At 49.5% G+C, this 27,315-nt stretch overlaps 2 protein-coding genes across 2 annotated transcripts in view; both read left to right on the forward strand.

Annotated features, from left to right (window-relative positions):
* LOC142567989 (thiopurine S-methyltransferase-like) overlaps nucleotides 1–24,097 on the forward strand; it is a 55,642-nt gene extending 31,545 nt beyond the window's left edge. Inside the window, exon 4 of the mRNA XM_075678083.1 lies at nucleotides 24,087–24,097. Within this exon, the coding sequence (XP_075534198.1) occupies nucleotides 24,087–24,097 (11 nt within the window). The remainder of the gene's footprint in view (nucleotides 1–24,086) is intronic.
* Nucleotides 24,098–24,803: 706 nt separating this feature from the next.
* LOC142568013 (uncharacterized) lies at nucleotides 24,804–27,267 on the forward strand. Its single transcript, XM_075678106.1, has 2 exons — nucleotides 24,804–25,221; nucleotides 26,822–27,267. Exons 1-2 carry the CDS (start codon nucleotides 25,042–25,044, stop codon nucleotides 27,026–27,028), a joined length of 387 nt encoding a protein of 128 aa, XP_075534221.1. The 5' UTR covers nucleotides 24,804–25,041; the 3' UTR covers nucleotides 27,029–27,267.
* Nucleotides 27,268–27,315: the final 48 nt, after the last annotated feature.

Here is a 27,315-nt window from a genome sequence, read left to right on the forward strand (position 1 = left end):
CCTGGGGGTTGAGCCGATGCTGGGTGTTCGGACCTTTAAGGCCCCCCGGCGGAGGCAACACACCTCTTCGGCCTCGGCTTCACATAGACGGCACCTCCAGACTGACCCACCTGGAGGACATCGGCAGTCGCCTTTTCCTGTCTCTCCCTCTTCGAATCTTCGTCTTTATCTCCCACTTTTTGACCTTTCCTGTCTCCTTCTCTCTTCTTATTACTTCTTTTCTCCTGGCGGCAAGGGTTAACCCTGTGTGGCTATCCAACCTTGGGTACACCATATTCGGTTATAGTGATGGCGTACGACTGGCGTCGTGCAGACTTGCATGCAAGCTCTGCCGCGTCCCCTTGTTGGGCTCCGTGGTGGGCGGTCGGCGCTGTTGCCGAATGTATACATTTTTCCATGGAAACTTCTTTCCCTTCCCTTGCTGATCGCCCTCAAAAACGAGGGCGCACCGAAGATGTTTTGAAGTTTTTTGGACGCCAAACCCAGAATTTTCCCCGCTTCCACGTTATTCATTCCGAAAAGCCAAACAAAGCAGTGCGAAACATTTCACCATTCCTTGTTTCAAAGTCCCTGACTGATGTTTTTGGTCCAGGATACAAGGTGTCGAGAATGGCAAGCGGCGACCTCCTCGTGGAGCTCCGCGATGTAAAACAATATGAAAAACTACAGCAACTAGTGTCATTTGGAGAGACCCCCATAACAGTAACCCCGCACCGTACAATGAACACCACCCGTGGTGTTGTGTCAGATGATGATTTGCTTGAGCTGACTGAAGCGGAACTCCTGGAGGGCTTCAGCGAACAAAATGTGATCAACGTGTGAAGAATTAAGATGAGGCGGGATGGTAAAGAGATTCAGACGAAGCACCTAATAATTACTTTTGGATCAAGTATCTTGCCCGAGTCAATCGAGGCCGGGTACATCAAGCTCCGCGTTAGGCCGTACGTGCCAAACCCACTGCGTTGTTTCAAATGCCAACGCTTCGGTCACAGCTCGCAGAGCTGCCGAGGCCGCCAAACTTGTGCTAAATGTAGTGCCCAAGAACACACCTCTGAAACATGCGAAAACGCTCCACACTGCGTGAACTGTGATGGCGAGCACGCCGCGTATTCGCGGTCGTGCCCGTCTTGGAAAAAAGAAAAAGAAATAGTTACAATCAAGGTTAAAGAAAACATATCTTTCAAAGAGGCACGCAGGCGGGTTGCATACCTACCTAAGGCTAGCTTTGCCGAAGTGGCGCGTCAGGGGGCAGCGTTCACAACGGCCTCCGGCGGCTGTCCGACCCACAAGCCGTGAGTCGGCAGCAACGCCATCTGCCCCCGCGGCGGTTGCAGCTAGCGCTGCTCCGTCAACACAGCAGACGGGGCCACCGACCCCGAAGGTGGGCGCAGCCGAGGCTGCCCCAACCTCCCCGGCCCCTTCCAGCGCTGGCAACGGCCGGCGCAGCCAAATCCCCCAGGGAGCCCCATCGACCTCCGGGCTGGTGGGCGCAGGGGTCTTGCCCTCCAAGGCGGGATCCTCGCTGGTAATTTCCCGCTCGCCAGAGCATGTGTCCGGCGCCTCACAAGAGGCAATGGACACTACACCTATCCCCAAGGCGCACCAAGCGCCTAAGGAGCGGCGAGGCTCACTCGAACGCTCCAGAAAGGGCAGAACCCCTGTTACAGGGCCTCGAAAGAGCTCTGTAACCTAAGGCACCACCTGTTTCCATACACACAGCACTTTTAACCTTCAATATGGATACACAAATTATTCAATGGAACGTTAGAGGTCTTCTTAGGAACCTTGATGACGTGCAAGAGCTTATCCAAAAACACAATCCAAAAGTGCTGTGTCTACAGGAAACACACCTAAAATCACAACACACAAACTTTCTCCGACAGCATGTTACTTTTCGCAAAGATCGCGATGATGCAATCGCATCATCGGGAGGTGTTGCAATTGTAATCCAAAAGAGCATAGCATGTCAACATTTACAGCTACGAACGGCCCTTGAAGCAGTGGCGGTTCGAATTGTTTTGCTAAACAAACTATTCACTATTTGCTCGATTTATATACCCCCACACTACAAACTAAGCAAACACGAATTTCAGTCCTTCATAGATGAATTGCCAGAACCTTACGTTGTACTTGGGGATTTCAATGCGCACAACAGTCTGTGGGGCGACTCTAGTATAGATGCGCGAGGTCGTCTTGTTGAACAGTTGCTCTTCTCTTCTGGTGCATGCCTGCTGAATAAGAAGGCACCCACATATTATTCTCTCGCCAACAGAACATTTTCATCAATTGACCTCAGCCTAGTTTCCCCCTGTATACTGCCTGAACTCGAATGGGAAGTTATGAACAATCCTTACGGGAGCGACCACTTCCCCATACTCATAAGAACATCTAAAGAAAACGAATATCCTCCACAAGCTCCTAGGTGGAAGATAGACACAGCCGACTGGCAGAAATTTCGAACTCTCTGTAGCATCTCATGGGCTGACCTGTCTTCTTTAGAAATTGATGCTGCTGTGGATTATCTTACAGCATTCATAATAGATGCTGCGTCAAAATGCATATCCGAAGTAAGTGGTTTGACATGCAAACCACGTGTACCATGGTGGAACAGCGAATGTCGGACCGCCCGTAAGAATCAGAACAAGGCGTGGGGGTTGCTGCGAGCTTCTCCCACCGCTGAGAATCTTGTTAACTTTAAAAAAATAAAATCCCAAGGTAGGAGAACCCGCCGGCAGGCCAAAAGAGAAAGTTGGCACAAGTTTTTATCGAGTATTAACTCGTTTAGAGATGAGGCCAAAGCTTGGAACAGGGTTAATAGGATTAGAGGGCGGCAAACATACTCACTCCCTCTAGTAAATACACAGGGCGATACACTGAAAGATCAGGCCGACTCACTTGGGGAGCACTTTGAGAGTGTATCAAGCTCAAATCATTATTCGCAATCCTTCCTGAAATATAAACAAATAGAAGAATGCAAGCCACTCATCAATAACTGCCGACAGAATGAACCGTACAATTGCCCTTTTAGTGCTGCCGAGTTGAAAGCTGCCTTGAGCGCATGCAAGAGTTCCGCACCAGGATCTGATAGAATCATGTATGAAATGCTAAAAAACTTACACAATGACACGCAACTTACACTACTCACACATTTCAACACCATGTGGGATGCAGGGTACCTTCCAACCGCGTGGAAGGAAGCCATTGTGGTCCCTGTTTTAAAACAAGGCAAAGACCCTTCCTCAGTGGCAAGTTACCGCCCGATAGCCCTCACAAGTTGCATTTGTAAGGTGTTTGAAAAAATGATAAATCGGCGACTCACTCATTTCCTTGAACAGAGCAAAATGCTTGATCCTTATCAGTGCGGCTTCCGAGAAGGGCGCTCCACAACCGATCATCTCGTACGTGTTGAAGGGAATATCCGGGACGCATTTATACATAAACAGTTCTTCCTATCCATATTCCTCGATATGGAAAAGGCGTATGACACAACGTGGCGTTACGGAATCTTAAGAGACCTGTCAGAAATGGGCATCCACGGTAATATGTTAAATATAATAGAAAGCTATCTGTCAAATCGTACCTTCCGGGTAAAAGTCGGCAATGCACTCTCGCGTCCTTTTACGCAAGAAACGGGTGTACCCCAAGGAGGCGTGCTCAGCTGCACGCTCTTTATCGTGAAGATGAACACGCTTCGTTCTTCACTACCACCCGCCATCTTTTACTCTGTCTATGTAGACGACATTCAAATAGCTTTCAAATCTTGTAACCTCGCAGTCTGCGAGAGACAGGTACAGCATGGCCTGAACAAAGTGTCAACATGGGCAGACAGGAATGGATTTAAGATCAATCCTAACAAAAGCTCTTGTGTTCTTTTTACAAGAAAGACAGGCCTGGTTCCGGATCCTTCCTTAGAACTGTGTGGACAACGAATACCTATCAGCAAACAGCACAAATTCCTAGGAATCATACTTGACTACAGACTCACTTTCATTCCACACATTAAATATCTGAAAGAAAAATGTCTAAAAACAATGAACTTAATGAAACTTCTATCCCAGACTACATGGGGTAGTGATAGGAAGTGTTTAATGAACCTATACAAGAGCCTAATTCGGTCTCGATTGGATTATGGTGCTGTAGTATATAACTCTGCCGCCCCGAGCGCACTAAAGATCCTAGATCCTGTCCACCATCTAGGAATCCAACTGGCCACTGGCGCTTTCAGAACGAGTCCCATACAAAGTCTATATGTAGAATCAAATGAATGGTCTCTCCACCTACAGAGATCATACATTAGCCTTACATATTTCCTTAAAGTGCGCTCTAATCCTGAACATCCATCTTTTGATACCGTTACCGATATGACGTGCGCTACACTTTACAGCAACCGTCCCTCCATAAGACAGCCTTTTTCGCTGCGTGTGAAGGAGCTTAGCAATGAAATGCATGTCCCACTCCTCGAGCATCGCTTAATGCACACAATCAAACTCTTACCTCCTTGGGAGTGGAAGGTGATACAATGTGACATATCCTTTATAAAAGTTACAAAGCACGCTCCTGAGGCCGAAATCAGAATGCATTTCCTAGAACTCCAGCACAAGCATTCCTGTGCAGAGTTCTACACAGACGCTTCGAAGTCAAATGCCGGAGTATCCTATGCAGCCGTCGGCCCATCCTTCTCGGAATCCGACGTACTGCATCCGGAAACAAGCATATTTACGGCTGAGGCCTACGCATTACTCTCTGCTGTGAAGCATATAAGAAAATCAAAACTTCCAAAAGCAGCGATCTATACAGACTCCCTAAGCGTCGTGAAGGCCTTGATGTCAGTCTATACACACAAAAATCCTGTACTTAGTGAACTCTACACCGTCTTGTGTAAAGCATACATATCTAACCAGCGTATCATTATATGCTGGGTGCCTGGCCACAGGAGCATTGAGGGTAACGTTCTGGCGGACGAGATGGCCACGTCAATCGCATCGCAAACTGTTAACCCTACCGCTGCGGTGCCTGTCACACATCTGAGGCCTTTCTTGCGAAGGAGATTGCGGGACCACTGGCAACGCATGTGGGACGCGGAAACGAATAATAAGCTCCACCTGATAAAACCACAGTTAGGATTCTGGCCCTCTACTACAAAATCGCGCCGAACAGATGTCCTATTCTGTCGGCTCAGAATAGGACACACGTTTGGCACCCATAATTTTCTACTAACCGGAAGTGAGCCTCCAACCTGTGGTAGATGCGGGGAGAGGCTGACCGTGCTCCACGTCCTTCTGGAGTGTCGGGAAGCCGAATCTGAAAGAATGAAACATTTTTCCTTAGCTTACAGACAGCACATCCCTCTTCATCCAGTAATGTTCCTCGGCCCAGAACCGCTTTTTAACACAGACACAGTCCTAGGTTTTCTGAGAGATGTGGTCCTACATGTTATTAGCCCCATGCATTCCTAGCGCTTCCTCTCTTTAGAGGATGCCGCTGGGATAGTTCTACGGTATAGCACATGCCTCCAGACCCTTCTGCTTCAAGGGCTCTAAGGAGGCAGTAGTGCTCTAGCATTTACTATAATCTGATATATTTTACCTATTGTATCATTCTTTTTAAATGCATCGATATGTTCATAGTACAGGTCATATGTCATCGCCATAATTTTATTACACAGATTTTACGCACTGTAGAGCGTATATTTTAAGGCCCCTTTACAGCCACGTCACACCAATCTCATAGTAATCATAGTTACACTGCACACCCACTACCACAGACATGGCGCTCTTTGGCCATTCCTGGCCCTTGCGCCATAAAACCCCATACATCATCATCATCATCTAGATTTTCTATATGTGCAGCCCGGGCTCTACTACAGTCGCTACTACTCCTCCAGAAACATCTGTGATGTTATTTATAAGATACATGGCGTGTAAGGTGCGACAAAGCTATGATCCGCCACGACTGACTTAGCACGAGGGCCGCAGGTGCGAGACAGTCTATCCGACACAGTGGTTGCCAAGTCGGGTGTCAGTCCCCGCTGCTTCACCTATTTTACCGCGCCGGCAGCCAGCGTCCGAGCATAAACAAACTCGACCCCACTCCGCAATGCCGGCACGCCTAGGGACAAACTCCTACAACACGAGCTAAGGAACCTCCTCCGTAGTGCCTAGGCAGAGTCATATAGTCAAGGAGAAAAAGCCCCCAGATTTTATTTCACGCGCCTGCGCACAAATGACTGGCGATCCCTCAAATGAACGTCTGGTTACTTTGCTGCGCAGCCACGCACGGTCGCGCGCGCCCTATCTTGAAAGCGATCCGCAGACACCTCGTACTTTGTGCGTGCTGTCTTTTCACCGCTCTCCGTGGAAGCGATAGACAGCACGAAGGTCACTTCGCTCGCTGCGGCGGCTGCGCTTCCTCACGCCAGCGTTGTGACAGGGAGTGGGCGCGGTCATCGAGTGCGATGTGGTCATGCTTGCCTGTGCGCCCTGACAGCGCGCTTGTTTAGTTAGTAAGAGAAAGTGTCGAAGTTTATACGTCTAATAATAATAATAATAATAATAATAATAATAATAATAATAATAATAATAATAATAATAATAATAATAATAATAATAATAATAATAATAATAATAATAATAATAATAATAATAAACTCTTTTATTATTTCTATAAAACCAAATACATTCATCAGGCCTGCCAAAGCCACATTGGGCTTGACTGGCAGAGCGTGACAGGCAGCGTACAAACTGTCACAATATCGAAAAATAAAGAGAAGAGGAAAAAAGAAAGAAAGAAGTAGAGATACAGGAAAGGGATAAATGTATATACATACACTTATACTCACACTGTACTCATTTATAACAGGTGTACGTATATGCACATATATAGGTTTGAAAAGACATCTGGCGCGTACAAGTAGCAACATGCCTCATGATTACTTTGCGTGGCACAAAATAAGTAGATGATTATAAATAATAAAATGAGTCAAAAACCACAAATTTTTCAGTAAAAGCTGTGCGGGAACAAACTTTCTGATCATATTTTTCTTCTCTGTGCCAGCCAATGCCAGTACCAAAGCCACTCTGTGGGCGCAATGCAGGAGGAGGTGGGCGAGGTTTATTTCTTTACATGTTATAGCCGCTTAAATCCGCACGCTTTAGTGCTTTCTTGAGCTTGTATTTTGATGTTGACTGCAGCACGTTACGGGGTGCAAAAAAAAAAAAAAAAACTACTATCCTACGTTACGGGTGCATAAAACATGCATGCACTACTACGTTACGGGTGCATAAAACTACTATCCTTACTTTGTATAGCTGTCTACTAATTTGCTATTGCAATCGATGCTTCGCCTTTCGGGTGAAACTGCGACTTTTTTTATGGCACACTTAGCATCTGAACTTCCTTTAGTTCGAGAGATGTATCGTGCAAAAGAATAACATGGTGGTCCATGTCCATGATGTCCATGTAACAATGTCCGTATGTCTTCTTTTGATGTGAACGAATTGACGTCTATGCCACCTACCATCCTTGGTCGTCGTCGAAAACGACCTCTTGTCGCACCTTTCAACAATTACAGCGGGTAGAGTTCTCGGCATACTGCATCGCGTAATGCAAAGGGCACTTGACAACACTTAAGAAACTTTGGCGTCACGTCTTCCGTGAGCTCAATGCCCATTGAGCGCTTCATCAAAATTGGCAGAAAACTGCAATAGCATAGGATCAGTTGTTGCTACAGTGCGTTTGTTCAGCCGATGCAGCGTAATTCCTAGTTTTGTGGCGAAAGTGTCAAATGACTCATTGAGCGAAAAAGCCAGCGTGTCTAGCAGTGAAACGGCTTCTAAATTCCCATTGTCTACAACGCCACGTCAGGAGCGGGCCTCGCCGGAGCTGATCTGGCGAAACGGTACACCTGCCTGCTGCCGCAGTGCACGGGCGAGGGCATCGCAGCGGCCAGATCTCCTTCGCTAACGCTATGGGAAGCCTGTGTTATCCGCGCGTACCTTGCCGTGCAAGCTCTCGCCTGCGTTCTATATGCGCCTTGGTAATGCCAACTCAAAACTAGCCAAGCATCTCAACGCACTCGCTTGCCCACCAGAAGTTCATAACTCGAAGGACCGCTAAGCGGTGTTCCATTGGACATTAAGGCTTCCGCATTCACAACTGGAGAGTGAATGCGGAATACACCACTTCTTCCTGCATCGTTATGAACGAAGAGGTAGAAGTGGTGGAGCTACCTTCATAAAGTCCGAAAAAGACAATGGGGTCGGAGGACAATATTAATGAAGAATTTGTATTGCGTAAAGACGCGTCGTAGAGCACCTTGGTAGAAGTTTTAATGCAGGAATTCCAGGCTGGGCTACACCTTTTTCGCAGGCAAGCAAGAAGCTTAGGCCGAGTGAGAAAAAAACATTCAAATGTGGAAAACGAGCATTTAACATTGGTGCAGGCCTTGAAGACATTTCACTTGTACCTGTATGAGAACGAATTCAGAGTGTGAACTCGTCACCACCCGCTTAAATGTGTAAGCAAGTCAACTAAGTTGTCCAATGGCCGGCTGATGCAATGGAGCCTAGCGATTCGGGAGCGTGAGTTCTACAATGGGTATACAGGGTGATAATTTTCATGTGTAATATAATTTTTAGAAATAACTTGTTAGATACCACAATTCTAGTCCTTGAGCTGTATTATTGAGAGAAACAGATATTGCTTGTGATCATGTGGACTTCGATATGCATTGGCTGCGAGGCCGCCGTCGTGATGTCGTCGCGGTCATTCAATCGTCGTCACGGCTTCCTTGACTCACATTTGTTGTCATAACATTAGTCATGGTGGCATAGTCATACAGTGGTTTTACCATCGTACTCACTTCAATAACGTCATCCCATTGTCTCATGCTGTCGTCCTTATACAAACCTTCGTCAGTACATCGACGTCTTTCTTCCTTCGCCATTCTATCGCAACTACGCTTTCGTCATTCCGTCGTGGTTATACTGCCATTTTCATGCCATCGTCGTCATTGCGTCGCTGTCAAACAGTCGCTATCATGGATCTTGGACATACCATCGTCGTCGTGCCATCGTCGTCATTCCAGCTTCGTCATTCGGATGCCGTTATCATGCCAACGCCGTCATAATTCGTTGCGATTTCATTGTCCTGATGTCACCATCGTCCCACCGTCCTCGTTATACCACCGTGATCATTTAAAACCCGCCATCTCTATTTTTGTCATGCCTTCGTCGTAATACTTCCTTTGTCGTTCCACTGACGTAACTTCTCTCTCGTCATTCCATTGTCGTCGCTGCTTCGGCATCTTGCAGTCGTCATCATGCCGCGATGCTCACTAGCAACCTTGGCAAGCGAGCGGCATAGCAAAGTGGGACATTACTACAATATGTCGCATATAGCCGAAACAACGGAAGTCTCAAAATGACCACTACAGATGTTAAATGAACGTCGCTTAAAAAATGTGGTGTGTCGCTGCATTGATCGAATGCTAATTGCATTACCATCGACAGTCATCGTGAGATGAGTTGTTCCATGAGTTTTTTTAAGCTGCTGAGCCTTATTTTGTTTCGAGTTCGCCGGAGTACATACAGCGTTCCATCCTATTGCCTATTCAGCAAACACGCGCCTCCATATAGAGTGAAACGCTTACACAACACTTGTCCTCAATATACTGGCATCACACTGAAAAAGTACCTAACAATTGTCGGAGAGCGACTTCGCAAGAACAGTCTTGCGCGAATTTGTTTTTGTTACCTCGGACTTAAATTTGTTTTTAGGTAAGGTATTCGAAATTTGAACCAGACAGTTTTTATTATTATTATGCAATTTTCCGTTAGTGGTAGTGGCTCATTTCCTGTAAACTGCGAACACATTTCACTAATCTCTGCTGCTGTATGTCTGATGGAATGAGAAAAATACATATACGGGGAAATTTTATAAATGCGTTTTACGTGCAGCAGACGTGCGCGTCGGATAGCAAATGATGACTTGTGCAGGGGACTGCTGTGCGCTCTTGTAGGGGCAGCAAAATTTTCTCTTTTCCAGGAGAAAATCCATCGCTGGAGAAAGTTGGCGAACTACAGGAAACCACCGTCCCAAACATAAAGGGCCCCCTCACTGAAGTCATATGGCGCATTACAGGCTAATCGGGCAGCCCTGCATCCGATGTGATCCGGATCAAGGCGTTTTGCACCTTGTGGCTTGAAGACAAGCCTTTAAATTGCAATTATTCCTTTTTTTCGCACCACATAACGTTAAGCCAATGGGAAAGCAACAACCACAGAAGGCTATAAAAATCGTGCACAGTGAACATAGACTTCATAAAAATATGCCGAAGCATACCTTGCACAAATGACTTCTACAACAATAAATAAATGGTGAGCACCATTATACGGAACTACCATTGACTCTGTGTATCTTTCTCACGTTTAATACCTTCTCGTTAGTGATTAGGTACCTTCAAAAGTTGTTCATTCATTGACATCAACGGAATGCTTTCTTTTTTCAATTCCTTGTGGCGCAGATTACCCGGATCACCTCTTTGTTATTTATCATTACTTACTTTTCTGCTCTAAATACCCTTAAGGTCACTCAGGGGAGGCATGGGAAAAGGGGGGAGAGGTCACGCACTGAAAGGATGATATCCTACTAGAGAAATAAACGGCATCAAAAGGAAGATGCATACAGGATCTGCAAAAGTGTTAAAGCAAAATAAATAGTGTAAACACGGAGAAAGCAGGCGATGGAAATTCAAGACGATTAGCAAACCGAGAACAAGGTAAAAGCGGGAACCAACGTTTCGACAAGTGGACTTGGCTTTTTCAAGGCGTCATATGCTTTCCTCGGCACAGTATGTATAGGTAGGCTTCTTTTAAAGTTGAGAGGGGGTAAGGCGGGTGGGCGAGACAATGAAAGAGGGTGTGTTAGCGGCGAGGGCGTGGAATTGAAAAGAAAGGGGTGTTACTGAATGTCGGTGGAGGGATGTGAGGTAGCGCCGTGTGTCAGCCAGTGACGCGGCCGTGCGTTCTTTCGTGAAAGGGGCCTGCACGTCGGGTGGAGGGGCGATTATCTGCTTTGCTGGAGATCAGGGAGCTATCGTCTCTGAAAGAGAATAAAACAAGTGTCAGTAAATGGTGCTCATAGAAAGAAATTACTAAAATGTATTAAATGTATAAATAAAAGAGAAAAGAAAGAAAAAGAAGAAAAACATACACTAAGCAACACCCAATGAAAAATGACTAAGTGCGGCTGCCTATAGCTTGAAATTTAGCATTGCGGATGTATTCTAAAGCTCCCTTGAAAATTTACCACCTATTGGTCGCAATGTCTTGAACTTATGGATGGCGTATGATTCTCTGGATTTTCTTTCTCGAGTAGAACGGAAATTTCACTGTAGGATGTAGCGTTTGCATCCTATAGTCAACTTTCCGCACATGCGCCATCGGAATCTGCATAATCGTCCAGCCAGACATGCGCTCGACAACATGCTATTTCAAGTGCCACTGGCACATGACTGATGCGGGTGAAACATTTTGTCAGCACGGCGAAGCGCAAGCTCACGTCTCTCGGAAAGTTCTGCGTCTCAGCGCATCGAAAGCAATTATATTTTCACCCGTGGCTTGGACGTTTGTAGCCGATGTTGCAATTCGGCGCAAAGCAAGTGGTGCCCCTCCGGCTTCTTTTCTGTGCAGGAACACTTTCACTTTGTCCCGAGGTCTCAGTATCTTCGCATTCACTAATATCGCCCGCAGTCTTCACTTCGCACCTGGAAGGTCTAAAGAAATTACAGGAACTCTGAGAATTATCGTGTCTGCGAGCGCAGCGCACCGTGCCGTCAGCGCGTTAACAGACGACATAAATGACCGCGTTTGAAAATTCCTCATTGCAGCAGGAAACATCGCACTTTTGTGCACTATCTGAACATATTTTGACCATATTATTTCATGTTTTACAGTGAAAACAAATTATTTTATGTATAGCAGGCACGCAATTACAACACACTGAGCAGCAGACGACGCGAGCTTCGCGACAGGCCTCTGAGCGCTGCGCCACACCTGCTGTCATTATGCCGAGAAGTAGAAAACAACGGCGGTCGGCACACCTACCCATCTAGCCACCGTAGCCTGGTCACACAGCGTGGCGCCATCTCTCGAAGGAGCCGGCGTAAAACCCGCGCCGCCGAACTCACGGGCCGCTGGCGGTGAAAAGAGCACAGGCAACACAGTCTCAGCGCCAAAACATGACAGGAATTTCACTTGCTAAGGCTAGACGGGGCGAGTGCAGAGAGCGCCTTGCTTGGCAGTGGAGCCCGCCAGCTGAAATCATGGGTTCGCGGCACTGAAATATTTATATCTCGGCTATTATTGGAGCGTATTTGAAAAAATTTTGCGGCAGAACGCTCCCTAGAGGACACGTAGCAACTTACAGCGTATAACCAACATTTACTATGGGGCCTGGTGAGGGGCCCTTTAAAACCTTAAGCGCTGCCTGATAACTGAAACTTGTTAAGAGATGAAACGTGGCATATATTGTCAGAGCAATACAGACTCGAAGGAAAAAAATTGTATAATGGCTGAAACTATCCTCGATGATTACCCAAGTTAATGCAAAGCATCTCTCCCCTCCAGGTGGCGCAAAGCCCGAAGAAATTCACGTCATTCTGGGGTAACGCACACTCGAGGACCACGAAATACCTGCGCGGGCCGCGACACCCTGACAATCTACGATGGGAACTATAGAGGCAGTGACAGACGCTAGACGCCGCACAAAATTTGTCTTCACCGAAGTGCTTCTGGAAGTACGCCCCTGCAGCTAGCGCACAAGTTACGGGACCAATACTTGTGCACTACCCAGGACCCCTGCGGATCGGCGTACTCTTATGCAGGTTCGGAGAACGCTGAGCTGGATCAGCCGTTCCAGCTCCACGATTTGCGGGCAGCCCTGGCGAAAATGAAACGTGGCACAGCCCCGGGTCGGGACAAAATTACAGTCAAATTACTCGCTAACTTACCCGACCCGGCCTACCAGTCCTTATTAGATTACATCAATTCAATCTGGCTCGGGGACGCGCCACCCCCCAACGATTGGAAAACCGCTCTGGTCACTTTCATTCCCAAACCTGGCAAGGCCATCAACACGGACAACCTTCGCCCCATCTCTCTCACCTCGTGTGTGGGCAAACTAATGGAGACGATGGTGCGTGACAGGTTGTCCGAGTTCATGGAAAATCTACACATTGTTGCGTTTCGCCTGCGACACGTGGTTTTGCCGGCGCGACTGCGGCGGGGCGGCAGACATTTTGGCCCGATCGTCGTCGCCGCAACACTCATCGGCAGGTGTTTCCAGGCGCGACTGCGGCGATGCGACCGCAAAAGATCACCCTCTCATTCCAGTCATTGTGCCCGAAACAGGCGATGCCAAAGCAGGGACCATCCTCTCATTCCAGTCATTGTGCCCGAAACAGGCGATGCCAAAGCAGGGACCATCCTCTCATTCCAGTCATTGTGCCCGAAACAGGCGATGCCAAAGCAGGGACCATCCTCTCATTACAGTCATTGTGCCCGACCGGCAGCGCTACAACAGGGTGCTACGAGATCGTGCTCGACAGGGTGCTACGAGATCGTGCTCGTCATGGTGCTACGGCATCGCTACGACAGTGTGCGTCACCATTAGCCCATTGTACATTCACGTGCTCGTCTTTTGAGGGGTTCCTTCTTGCCCTCAACTGCGAGAGTATAAAAACAGCTGCCCCCGGACGCAAAAAAAGAGGGCTCCGATTTCTTCTGTTGAGTGAAGTGCTCTCCCGTCTCTCTACTTCGGTCAACCTGACCGCCAACTCTTTGCGATGTTAAAATAAACAAGTTGTTTTGTTGTTACCAGTCGACTCATGCTTTGCCGGGACCTTCGGATGCTTCCAGTTGTACCCCAGGCCGCCAGGCCAACGCTACCCTTGGGGCTTGCGACCCAGGTACAACCACGGGCGTCAGCGCCGAGTTCCCAACAGATCGTACCAGCAGTCCGATCCCAAACATCTGGTTGGCAGCGGTGAGATCGCCTCCGACTTCAAACAACTGTCTGCCAGCGGTGAGATCGCGACAACGGAGGCCAGCAGCAAAGAGATGCAGTTGACTGTATGCTGAGCAGCTCAACGACGATCCGGGAGCAGTGCAACGAGCCCTGTGTGATGACTGGTTGCCTGCAGCGGAACGACTGCGCTGGACTCGTGGCTGCGAGGTTTGGTGAGTGCGGGACTTTCTTCTTCTGAGCTTTGCCAGGCTTTTTGTTAGTGTCAGAAACAGAGCTGGTAATTGTGGTTGTCGTTGCTGCCGGGTTAGTTTGCGGCAAGACAATAGTAAGCAGTAGAGAAAGCAGCATTCAGAGCAGCCATGGATTTGAAGTCGTTGCGCAAACCGAAATTGTTGGAGCTTGCAAGAGAGTTGGGTCTGGATGTCTCAGACAAACTAAGAAAACCTGAACTGCTAAAGGCTATTCTTGAGTTAGAGGCTGAGGATGACGAGCTGTCGGAATGCCTTGAGACTATTGAGGAGAGGTCAAAAAGACAGGAGCGCGAACTTAAAGAGCAAAAAGAGAAACAGGAGCGCGAACTTAAAGAGCAAAAAGAGAAACAGGAGCGCGAACTTAAAGAACAGAAAGAGCGAGAGCAACAAGAGCGTGACCGTCAACACGCTTTGGAAATGAAGCGTCTTGAGGTAGAGATGGAACGCGCTCGTAATGGAAGTCAGGCACACGGTGCAGGAGAACGCGTATTGTTCAAAATGACTGACCTGATGCGGCCGTTTAAGCTTGGAGAGGACATTGGTTTGTTCCTGGTTAACTTTGAGCGAACGTGCGAGAAGCAGGGGTTCTCTCGGGAAACGTGGCCACAGCGCTTGCTCACTTTGTTACCCGGCGAGGCGGCCGACGTAGTCGCTCGCTTGGATAGAGAGGAGGCAGAGGATTTCGACACAGTGAAATCGAGTCTTCTAAAAAAGTACCGGCTGTCTGCGGAGGCGTTCCGTCGGAAGTTTCGGGAAAATGAGAAAGGCAAAAGTGAGTCTTATACAGAGTTTGCGTATAGGCTTATGTCGAACATGCAGGAGTGGCTCAAAGAAGAGAAAGCGTTTGGTGACCACGATAAAGTTCTGCAGTGTTTCGGGCTAGAACAGTTTTATAGTCGGTTACCGGAGAACGTGCGATACTGGGTCTTGGATAGGCCAGACGTTTGTACGGTGGCTAGAGCCGCTGAGCTAGCCGAGGAGTTTGTGACGCGTCGAGCTCGCGGAGCTAAGGATGGTCAAAAGGGTGAATTTGGCTCGAAGTTCGAGAGGCCGAAGTTCACACCCATGAGAGCAAAGGGGAACGCGCGTAGTGCGGATGCGAGTGGAAGCAGTGCGACCGAACCTAAGGAGACGGCGGCAGCCGAAGCCGAACGCAGAAAGCGGTTCGAGATGAGGCGAGCGGGCGTTTGTTATACGTGCCAGAAGCCGGGTCACTTTTCGGCGCAGTGTCCGGAAAAAACACCAAAAGTTGTGTTTTTTTCAATAGGCAGCACTGACGAGAACATGAAGCTTCTCGAGCCTTACATGCGAGACCTCCTCGTGAACGGGAAAGAGTGCCGAGTGCTTCGCGATTCCGCAGCTACGATGGATGTAGTTCACCCGTCTTACGTAGAACCCCATATGTTCACGGGCGAGTGCGCGTGGATCAAGCAAGCCGTGGAAGCTCATAGCGTGTGTCTGCCAGTAGCAAAGGTGCTTATTGAAGGACCTTTCGGAGCGCTTGAGACGGAGGCGGCAGTGTCATCTATGCTGCCACCCCAGTACCCGTACCTATTTTCAAACAGGTCCGATCACCTCCTGCGCGAGAAGGGGCTTTTGTTTGGTGAAGCTAGTGTTCAGGCCTTAACCAGATCGAAGGTTCGGGAGCTCGCTGCAAAGGCGGTAGTTGCGGGGCCGACGTTATCAAACAACGAAAAAGGGTCAGAGGCGCAGCAAGCTGATATTCAGAGCACGCCCGAACTGAATAAAATTGAGTCTGTAGCGTTGAAGGCGCCAGATACTGGAGAGGAAACGCCCGACACGGGAAAGTTAGAAGAGCTATCTACTGATTTGCTCATCGCGCCTACGTCAGACGGACTTGATAGGTTGCTAAAAGTCAGCCGGTCGGCTTTGATAGCCGAGCAAAAAAAGGATGGTAGCCTAGAAAACATACGCTGCAATGTCAAAGAAGGTATCGCCAGGAAAACTGCGCGTTTTGTGGAAAGAGGTGGAGTCCTGTACCGGAAGTATCTAGACCGCAGAGGAGTGGAGTTCGATCAGCTGGTCGTGCCTCAATGCTATCGTCAGGATCTGTTGCGCTTGTCACACGGGGGTTCGTGGTCCGGACACCTAGGAGTTAAGAAAACTAAGGACCGTCTCTTGCAAGAGTACTATTGGCCAGGGTGTTTTCGGGACGCAGACCATTTCGTGAGGACATGTGACACTTGTCAGCGGGTGGGCAAACCAGGGGACAAATCGAGGGCGCCGTTGAAATTGGTACCTATCATAACGGAGCCTTTTAGACGGCTCGTTATCGATACTGTGGGACCTCTGCCGGTAACAGCCACGGGGTACAGACACATTTTGACTGTGATCTGCCCAGCGACAAAGTTCCCTGAAGCAGTGCCGCTTAAAGAACTCAGCTCAGTTGAGATAGTTAATGCACTACTGTCCATATTTGCGCGAGTTGGTTTTCCTGCGGAAATCCAATCAGATCAGGGCACAGTGTTTACTAGCGCTTTGACGACAACTTTTCTCGAAAGGTGTGGGGTAAAGCTGTTACACAGCTCAGTGTACCACCCACAGTCGAATTCCGTTGAGAAGCTCCACTCCGTCATGAAGCGCGTGTTGAGAGCGTTGTGTTTTGAACATCGAACTGACTGGGAGCTGTGTCTGCCTGGGGTGATGTTTGCTTTAAGGACCGCGCCGCATGCGGCTACGGGGTTTTCGCCAGCTGAACTGGTGTACGGTCGCTCGCTTCGATCTCCGCTTCGCATGCTTCGAGAATCGTGGGAAGGTAGGGGCGACGACCCAGTCGTGGTGGAGTACGTGCTTAAGCTCCTCGAACGCTTAAGAAGGGCACAGGAGTTGTCAGGTGAAGCAATGACAAAGGCCCAGCAGAGGGCCAAGGTTTATTATGATCGGACAGCCAGGGCCCGTCGTTTTGAGGTTGGCGATGAGGTCATGATATTGCGCACATCGCTAAACAACAAACTAGACGTGCAGTGGGAGGGCCCAGCACGAATTGTTCAGAAACTGTCGGACGTTAACTACGTGGTAAGTCTGCCAGGAAAGCGGAAAGCACAGCAAGTTTACCACTGTAATCTGCTCAAACCTTATAGACAAAGGGAAGCAGTGGTGTGCATGATGGTAAACGTTCCTGAAGAGCTTCCGGTCGAGCTTCCGGGACTAGGCTCAGTGACGAACAGGGAAGACACCGGTCAAGTCATTAGTGACCTTATCAGTAAAGCGCCGCTGTCGCCTGAGCAGAAAACCGAACTACACCAGCTATTACAAGAGTTTCAAGGTCTGTTCTCTGAGAGGCCTGGTAGGACTTCGGTACTTACTCATGATATAGAACTTACCTCCCCAGAGCCAGTACGATCCAAGGCGTATCGGGTGTCACCCCGCCAGAGCGATATTATGGAGGCTGAGGTAAAGAAAATGCTACAGCTCGGTGTTATTGAGGCAGGTGAGAGTGATTATACCTCCCCTTTGATTTTAGTTGAGGTACCGGGCAAGGAACCTCGTCCTTGCGTCGACTACCGCAGGCTTAATTCCATCACTAAGGATCAAATTTATCCGATCCCTAACATCGAGGAGCGCCTTGAGAAAGTTAGTAGCGCTCAGTTTATTTCCACCCTAGATCTTGTCAGGGGTTATTGGCAGGTTCCACTTACAGAAGAGGCTAGTAGGTATGCGGCGTTCATTTCACCAATGGGAACATTCCGTCCTAAAGTGTTGAGTTTTGGTTTGAAGAACGCGCCATACTGTTTTTCAAGTCTCATGGATAAAGTGTTGCGGGGACAGCAAGAATTCGCTTTACCGTATCTAGACGACGTAGCGATATTCTCCGCATCCTGGTCTGAGCATATGACACACTTGCGGGCAGTGCTAACCCGCCTGCGCGAAGCAGGCTTGACAGTAAAGGCTCCTAAGTGCCAGTTAGCACAGGCCGAGGTTGTCTACCTCGGTCACGTGATTGGTCAGGGTCGTCGCCGCCCCTCTGAAATAAAAGCGGCCGCTGTGCGAGACTTTCCGCAACCGCGCACAAAGACCGATATTCGGTCGTTCTTAGGTGTCGCCGGCTACTATCAGAGGTACATCCCTAGGTACTCTGATATCGCGGCTCCCCTGACGGATGCTCTAAGAAAGACAGAGCCTCAAACAGTCGTCTGGGACGAGACAAAGGAAAGAGCTTTTAGCGCCCTAAAGAGTGCCCTAACAAGCCAGCCTGTGCTACGATCGCCAGACTATACAAAAGGGTTCATTGTTCAGTGCGATGCTAGTGAGCGAGGCATGGGCGTTGTACTGTGCCAACGGGAAAATGGAGAAGTAGAACACCCCGTCCTGTATGCTAGTCGTAAGCTGACCAGTCGTGAGCAGGCGTATAGCGCCACCGAGAAAGAAGGTGCGTGTCTCGTGTGGGCCGTTCAGAAATTGTCATGCTATCTAGCCGGCTCGAGGTTTATCATTGAGACGGATCACTGCCCTCTCCAATGGCTGCAGACCATCTCTCCCAAAAATGGCCGCCTCCTGCGCTGGAGCCTCGCTTTACAACAATATTCCTTTGAGGTGCGTTACAAAAAGGGGAGTCTCAACGGTAACGCCGATGGCTTAAGTCGAAGCCCCTAACGTAGGAATCAGCCTCAAAATTGTTTGTTACTGATGTATTTTTTCCTGAGGCAGGATTTTTTTTTAACATATTGCTTTTGTTTAGTGTTTCAAAGTGATGATATGCTTTCTAGTGCAAGTTTTCAATTTGTGGACGCGTTCTGAGTGATGCTAGACTACTGTAAGGAACTAGGCAGTGGTATAAAAAGGGGAAAGAGCCTGGCAGGGCTTAGTGAGGGTTGTGCCGTGCTTGCTGACTGAGCGGTTGAGTTTCAGCGTAGTTCTAACGCTTACCGGGAACGAGAACAAAAATGTGAACTCTCCCGAAGTCACTTTGCAGTGTCCCGTGCGAACCTGAACAAGAGAACGAGGCCTTCTCTGTGCGCTGCGCTCAAGAAACGTCGAGGGACGCCCGACTTCGGTTATGAGCATCATCGAGCGACATCCCTCCGGACAGCGGATGCAGTCCCCTGTCCATCGGGATCTCCTTCCCCCGGCGGGGCGGTCTGTTGCGTTTCGCCTGCGACACGTGGTTTTGCCGGCGCGACTGCGGCGGGGCGGCAGACATTTTGGCCCGATCGTCGTCGCCGCAACACTCATCGGCAGGTGTTTCCAGGCGCGACTGCGGCGATGCGACCGCAAAAGATCACCCTCTCATTCCAGTCATTGTGCCCGAAACAGGCGATGCCAAAGCAGGGACCATCCTCTCATTCCAGTCATTGTGCCCGAAACAGGCGATGCCAAAGCAGGGACCATCCTCTCATTCCAGTCATTGTGCCCGAAACAGGCGATGCCAAAGCAGGGACCATCCTCTCATTACAGTCATTGTGCCCGACCGGCAGCGCTACAACAGGGTGCTACGAGATCGTGCTCGACAGGGTGCTACGAGATCGTGCTCGTCATGGTGCTACGGCATCGCTACGACAGTGTGCGTCACCATTAGCCCATTGTACATTCACGTGCTCGTCTTTTGAGGGGTTCCTTCTTGCCCTCAACTGCGAGAGTATAAAAACAGCTGCCCCCGGACGCAAAAAAAGAGGGCTCCGATTTCTTCTGTTGAGTGAAGTGCTCTCCCGTCTCTCTACTTCGGTCAACCTGACCGCCAACTCTTTGCGATGTTAAAATAAACAAGTTGTTTTGTTGTTACCAGTCGACTCATGCTTTGCCGGGACCTTCGGATGCTTCCAGTTGTACCCCAGGCCGCCAGGCCAACGCTACCCTTGGGGCTTGCGACCCAGGTACAACCACGGGCGTCAGCGCCGAGTTCCCAACAGATCGTACCAGCAGTCCGATCCCAAACAACATCTTCGCAGACACCATGTTCGGATTTCGCCCGCACAGGTCCGCACAGGATGTTCTGCTACAACTCAATCGGGACATCCTTGACCCGGTCGAATGCCCCCACAACGATAAGGTCGTACTCGCCTTAGACTTGAAGGGGGCCTTCGACAACGTTACTCACGAGGTAATACTCACCCATCTTTCACAAACTGGCTGCGGACTCAACGCGTTCAGATACATTCGGCAATTTTTGACAGATCGTGACTCCTACATTAAAATCCAGGACACTGAACACGGTCCCTTCCGACTTGGAACCAGAGGAACACCACAGGGTGGAGTGCTGTCTCCTCTCCTATTCAATCTGGCTATGATGCACCTGCCGGCCCAATTGGGTGCTGTCGCTGGTGTGCAGCATGCGCTGTATGCCGACGACATCACCCTGTGGGCCACGCAGGGCTCACTCGGAGACATTGAGGCCAACCTGCAACAAGCGGCGACCATAGTGGACCGTTATGCTCGCCACTGTGGCCTGCAATGCTCCTCTCAAAAGTCTGACTTTGTACACATACGCCCCTCACCAAAGTGTACAGCCAAAATTGAGCTCTTTCTGGCGACAGGACCACTTCCTGAACACACAGAAGTCCGGGTACTGGGGCTTTTCATTGATCAACATAGACGGTCGAACACTACCCTGGCCCAGCTCCGTAAGGTGGGGGACCAGGTGGGCCGCATGGTCCGCCGGGTTTCCAACAAACGCGGGGGGTTGCGGTGCAAAGACGCCTTGCGGCTGGCGCATGCATTCGTGACCAGTCGAATGTTATATTCGACTCCTTACCTCCACCTTCGGAAAGAAGACGAGGATGCACTCGAAGTCATCCTCCGCAAAATTATTAAGAGAGCCCTCGACCTCCCCGTGAACACCTCCAACCAGCGACTCCTGGGTCTAGGCATGGTGAACACGTTCCGGGAGCTCCGAGAGGCTCACTTAACTAACCAATACACACGCCTCTCTAAGTCGGGTCGCCGCCTCCTTGCCCGATTACACATCCAACACACCACCCTTATGGAAGAGCGAGTACGACTCCCCTTCGAGTGGAGATGCGCCCTCCACGTACGCCCTCTTCCTAACAACATGACACGTGAGGACCATAATGGTCGGCGCATGGCGCGGGCGGAAGCCCTGGGCCGCCACTATGGGTCGAAACCCGGCACTTATTACGTGGACGCCTCCGGCCCCCACCATGGGGGATGGTACACGGCCGCAGTCGTCCACCAGTCCAAAACAGTTAACGGGCTTACATTTCGCGCCCGCGACATAACTCATGCGGAGGAGGTCGCCATTTCACTGGCTGCTACCCACTCTGATTCCAAAACAATTATCTCTGACTCGCGAGGGGCCTGTCGGAACGTCGAGCAAGGCTGGGCTCCATACTTAGCCTACCGACTACTTCAAAGTTGCACCTACACCGGGGACCCCGCTCACCGGAACATAGTATGGGCTCCTGCTCATATGGGTCTCGAGGGGAATGAGGCAGCCGATGCCGCCGCCCGCGCGCTCTCTCTCCGGGCTTCCTTTCTCGACCCCCTAGATCAGGATCTTGAATTCAATCCCGCGTATTCTTTTAAATACATTGTCCTGCATTATCAATCTGACCATAGCCTTTACCCTCGCCCGAGTAAAGGTCTATCTAAGACGGAGGAGCGGCTTCTACTCCGTCTCTATACGAACACTCTGCTGTGCCCGGCAGCACTCAAACATTTTGATCGTTCTTTCACGGGCAGTTGTCCGCACTGTGCGGAGACGTCTTCGGACATCTACCACATGGTGTGGGCCTGCCCATCTAACCCAGCTATTGCCCCTCACCCAAACCCCACTCGGGAGGACTGGGAGGCGACCCTGCTCGGCTGCTATGACCTGCAGGCCCAAAGGACCTTGGTCGAACGCGCCCGGGCAGCGGCCGACGCCACTGGGGTCCCGTACTAGGGATTCCACCCAGTATTTTAAGGGCCGGGCCCCTAAGGACCGGCCCATGTGCGTGCCTCCATGTGCTTCTCGTCTGAGAGTAATAAAAGTTTTTCAACAAAAAAAAAACCTGCGTCCCGTAAGTTCCGGTCTGTTAATCGGCGCTGCTTCATCTAGGCGGCCCATTGGGGCCGATTTACGCTCGAGCCGCACGCCGCGCCGCTCGCCTACCGTACGCGAGCGGTGATACTAAGAAAAAAAAAACTGAACATGTCGCACACTGGTGCTCAAATTTCGGTACAAAGCACGCGTGGGCCCAGTGTAAACCGAAATTCATGCATTACTGTGCGACACGTGCATTAAAAGCGGACGTTCGTTTGGTGTGTCGCTGTTCTTGGGACGCGCGTCGCAATTCCTTTGTTACTCGAGCTCCACGGCTGCGCGGACCTCGTAGGCCCGTCGCTTCGCCTCCTGCCTCGCCGCTTTAGCACGCATGTCGCACCTCTTTAGTCTCCGCAAAGCATTTGCACTCCTAGGCTCCTCTTCCGCTTTATACGTTCGAGGGAGGGTCCATTGTTTTGTCTGCGAGTAGAGGCCTACGCGCAGACTTAGCGCAGCTAGCGCGACCAAGCCACGTCTACTTGTGGCGTGCGCACCAGCAAGATGGTGTCAAGCCAAGCGGGGCGTGTTACCGGGCGCGTGGAGCAAGAACACACCGAACCAAGAGCGCTCAGCGAGCGGGCGACAAACTCTGTCACCTTGGATGGCCGCGTTTGACCTTGGCTCAGACTACGCAGTGGAATGCTTCGCATTTAAAAGCGACAGTGATTCATCAGTGCGGGCAGTTCTGTAGCACTACCATAATTGCAAGGCACAATTATCAGCGTGTGCGGCAAATTATAGACCCCGTTCTGGAGTATTGAACACAAAAGTGCGTGTGTCAGCGAGCTTTCAGTGGGATTGACAAGGGGGGGCGATTATATGCCATGATGGCTCTTGATTTCTCACGGGGTTGTGAAGTTTAAGACTCTCGCAGCCATGATGTATTCTTCGTCTGGGTTGTTCGTAGTATACAAAGTGTCGCAAGTATCATGCACCAAAATTTAAAAATATGCATACGCCACTTAGCTGGACAGAACCTAGGTAATGTTGTTTGCCATCGCTTAGAGATACTCGTATTTTTTTTGCACACCGCCTCATTAGATAATTAGTCTTGCTTAATTAATCAACATCTCAAATAATATAATTAGATGAAAAGCGTCGTGAAAAACTCCCGATACAGCTTGCTGTTGCTGTATGCGTGTTACATAAAAGTGTGCTTTCGAGCACGAAAAAATCCCGCGAATAAATGCAAAGCGACTCGAGCGGGCCAGTCGCGCGGCAACTTTGCGTGCATTTGCGGGCTTCTTTCACGCCGTAAAGCCACTTTTATGTAGCACATTCAGCAACAGAAAGCTGCATCAGGAGTTTTTGATGTCGCTTCAAATTTTACTCAATGACACTTTTCATCTAATTATAATATATGAGAATTTTATTAAATTTTAAGGCTAATTATGTAATTGGGCGGAATGCAAAAAATAATTTTGACTATCTACAAGCGTCGGCAAACAACATTACCTTGACACTATCCAGCTACGTGGCACTGGCATAATCTTAAACCTTGGGGCATGATAGTTCGGGTACTCTGCATGCATCACGTTTGCTTTGAGGTAAAGTTTCAATTGTCAGATAAGGGTTGCCCTTTTTTTTCTTGATGTATATGTCTTTCATTAGGCACTGCTATTATGTAGCAGAGCGTATTGCTACTTCGGTAACCCGCGCCATTACTTACAAAGCAGCTGAATGCGCACTGCTCTTCTCAAAGATGCATCATGCGACTACACCGTGAGTTCACTATGAACACATCTTACATACGCGTGCGCCATTTACTGTACCTATCTGTTTGTGCTTTCCCTTCCCGCCTCTCTGCGCAGTGGAGCAGTAAGCAAGGAGAAGCTTCGGACCCATCTTGTTACGGTTATTTTTCTCCCCTGTTTAATTCATTTCTTATCTATCGCACCTAGTGGCCAACAGTAAAGCAACGGCGCTATCTCAGTGGACCAACGTTAAATGACAAAGAATAGGAAAATACAAAAGGAATAGTTAGGGAATAGGGGATCTAGTTATTAAAATTGAGTAAGATATCTAATATGGCCTCCAGTTATTTAATTTGTTGAATGAACGCAACTCAAAGCTCCCGGAAAGCTACTCGCTCCAATATGGCTTCTCCGTTCTCATCCATTTCGTTAGGAGACCGTGAGGTAAAGCTTCTTTCCAACGTGGCTTACTGCGACCCCTGGGCTTATCGTACTAGGTGAAGCGGTCCGAAGCGAAAGAACACGCAACCCGACAAACCTTGCCCGCCCTCATGCCCCATTACCTTTCCCATCACCTCAACACCAATTGTTCTCGGACAGGTGGGCGAAATCTAATAATTGTTTCTCTCTCTCTCTTTCTTTATTACGGGAATTTTCTCTTGCATTCATCGGTGCAGCAGGCTAGTTCCAGCTGAGAATATCCGCCTACTGCCCGCGTTTTTTTTTGTTTTTGTTTTGTCTTTTTTTTTTGTCACGCGCTGCCTGGAGCACTGCGATGCCAAGGGACGAGAGGGGCCTACCGGCGCGTGCACTGTGGCCGCGTTGCTTCGACCGCCAGGCGCTGGGCGACGGCCACGGTAGTAGCGCGAGCGGCGCGAGCCCCGTCCCGTGAAGCCTCTCGCGCCCTGCCACGCTGAACGTTCCAAGTTCGACATCTGTCTCTTCACCCGCGCGGAATAGTGACCCAGATCGAGTGCGACAGGCTCGCCCAGGTGACCGTTCTTCGACAGCCTTGGCTCCCTACATTTCCTCCACGTAGAAAGCTCGGTGTCCACGTGCAGCGACAACCCGCATGTCTCCCCAGAAGAGGCGGTACCGTTCTCGCCGCGGTGGCCGAGGAAGGCGTCGTGGCGCGGCCCGTTCACCATACAACGGGACCCAGCGAGGAGAAGGCGACGTACCGGAACTGGAGCAGGTTTCTGGAGAAGCGCAAGAATGCGCACCGGAACGCACTTACGAATACGACGACGAGGTAAGACGACGTCGTGCACATCCTCATCGAGGCAGCCGCTCTTTGGCATGACTTCCGCATAAGTGAAACTAAACTTGTACCGAGCCGCAGCGCTGTACCAGCGGCTATGGCGTTGAGCTCGAGGTCGCGGGTTTAATCCCGGTCGTGGCGGCCGCGTTTCGATGTAGGCCAAGTGCAAACACGCCTGTACTTTTAGATTTAGCTACACATTAAAGAACCTCGGGTGGTAAAAAATATTGCGGTGTAACCGCCTGCGGCATGCCCCAAAATCAGGTCGTCGTTTTGGCGCGTAAAACTGTAGACTGTCTTTTGAAAGCAATGTCTTCGTTAGCGAGTAACCGCCGCTTGTGCGTATCAGGTATGTTGTTTGTGGTGTCATTTGTCTAGCCTCTTTCGCGAGCGGATCCCGGAATATGTGCAGTGTAATTATAAGTGCCGCTGCAGGCACTTATGCCTTTAGGTATGTGCCACTGGATTACTGGCCCCGTGATTGCTATGATAATGATGATGGCTGCGATGATGTGGATAATCAATGGCAAAAAAGTTTAAAGGCAATTCAACATCTAGCGGACGTCGATCAAAGGTTGTCGCTCTAATATAGCTCTCACAATTAACTATATAGTTCCCACACCCCAGTCTTATCACCCATGCACCCGCCTAGAAGACGCTGTCTTTGATCGACTTCAACAAGACGTTGAATCGCCTTCCTACATTTTCTTTAGAATTTCTACTTGCAGCATCAATGAATGGCATGCAGGCAATTTCGCTTGAGATTTAATTGCTTCAGGCTTGTAATTTGCGTGATAATGGCGTGTAGACAGCCTGTGTTCGAGGCGCTTCTTTGTGTCATCAAAGTTCACATCACTGGCACTTGAACCACGCTTGACAGTCTGCCGGATTTACTAATCCAGCAAAAGTGTGAGAGAATGGCTTGTCAAGTTCTGTCTTCGGTCATGAAAGCAAGTAAATTGTTTGCTTCCTGTGGTGAGACGGATGTCGACTCAAGCATTGCAGAGAGGGTTGCGTGGGTAACGTTGAAGCAGTTGCGAGAGAGCAACTACTCTCAGTCACCCACTCTCGTTCAACGCCGCGATTAAGTGGTTTGAGCACTTTAAAGCGAATAGCTTACTTCGGTTCCTTCGCTCGGTTTTGTGGTAGGCGCCGGAGTTTATGGAAAGTCACCGATGTAAAGGCGACGTGCTCTCGCGCAGCTGAGTTGAGGGAGCACTAGCCCCCGAACGCCAGCAAAATCTGGTGCAGTCACACGAGAGCTAGTTGCATTTTTTAATATTTTAATATCGTCTCACAGATGAGGGTAGATTATTGTTGCAACTTTATTGTTAGCATTATAATATTTTTTTTTACTTCACCCGCACACTATGTGTGCTGCGTTGTACAATTCATCCGACGTACTTTATCCCGTCACCTCATGATTTGTTTCACAGCGCAGCGACTAATTGATCGCGATTAAAAAAAGGCAGTAATACATTATGGATGTCGTCACAATTATTCAGTCAGTCTATAGCACTCGCTAGCCGCTGCTTGAGCTCTCAACGGGTGTTCTCTATCTTCCGTCTCGCCAACCTACGTCACCTGGCAGGTCAAAGGAGGATCCGAGCCAGCCTCCTCCGAGACGCAGAGTGGAACGGAGCCGCTGTTGGAGACCACGAGCAGCGAGGCTTCAGCACCAGGCCAACTTGACGTGGAACCTGACAGGGAAACGCACGTGTGGCTCTACCTACAGAAACTGCCATCTGCCCAAGATTTTCTGATCATTTCAAAAGCGCCGCCGAAAGAAACTACCTGAAGTTCGCGAGATGCCTGCAGTGGCACGCAGCTACTTGTCGCTGGTGGCATGGCGTGTCAACTGCCTTCTTTATTCCAAAGGCTCAGTGTTTTCTCCTTTCTTCTTTTTACATTGTAGTGTTTGCTATTTACCCAATGACCGTCTAGCTTGTATTGTTCTCGTGCTACTTTAATATTAACCCGCCACGTTGTACATACTGCCACGTTTGCTAAGTAAAGACGAAAAAAAGAATTGAATCATTGTTTCACCTGTCAATCACTTTCTATCGGTCTCCCACCGCGGCAGCC

This window comes from Dermacentor variabilis, unplaced genomic scaffold, assembly GCF_050947875.1.
Source record: "Dermacentor variabilis isolate Ectoservices unplaced genomic scaffold, ASM5094787v1 scaffold_15, whole genome shotgun sequence".
Lineage (NCBI taxonomy): Eukaryota > Metazoa > Arthropoda > Arachnida > Ixodida > Ixodidae > Dermacentor > Dermacentor variabilis.

Bases quoted from the DNA above. Each gene is read 5' to 3' on its own strand.
- LOC142568013 (XM_075678106.1), top strand. From the start codon at position 25,042: ATGTCTCCCCAGAAGAGGCGGTACCGTTCTCGCCGCGGTGGCCGAGGA. The intron at 25,222-26,821 runs GTAAGACGACGT...GTCACCTGGCAG, and splicing joins CTTACGAATACGACGACGAG to GTCAAAGGAGGATCCGAGCC.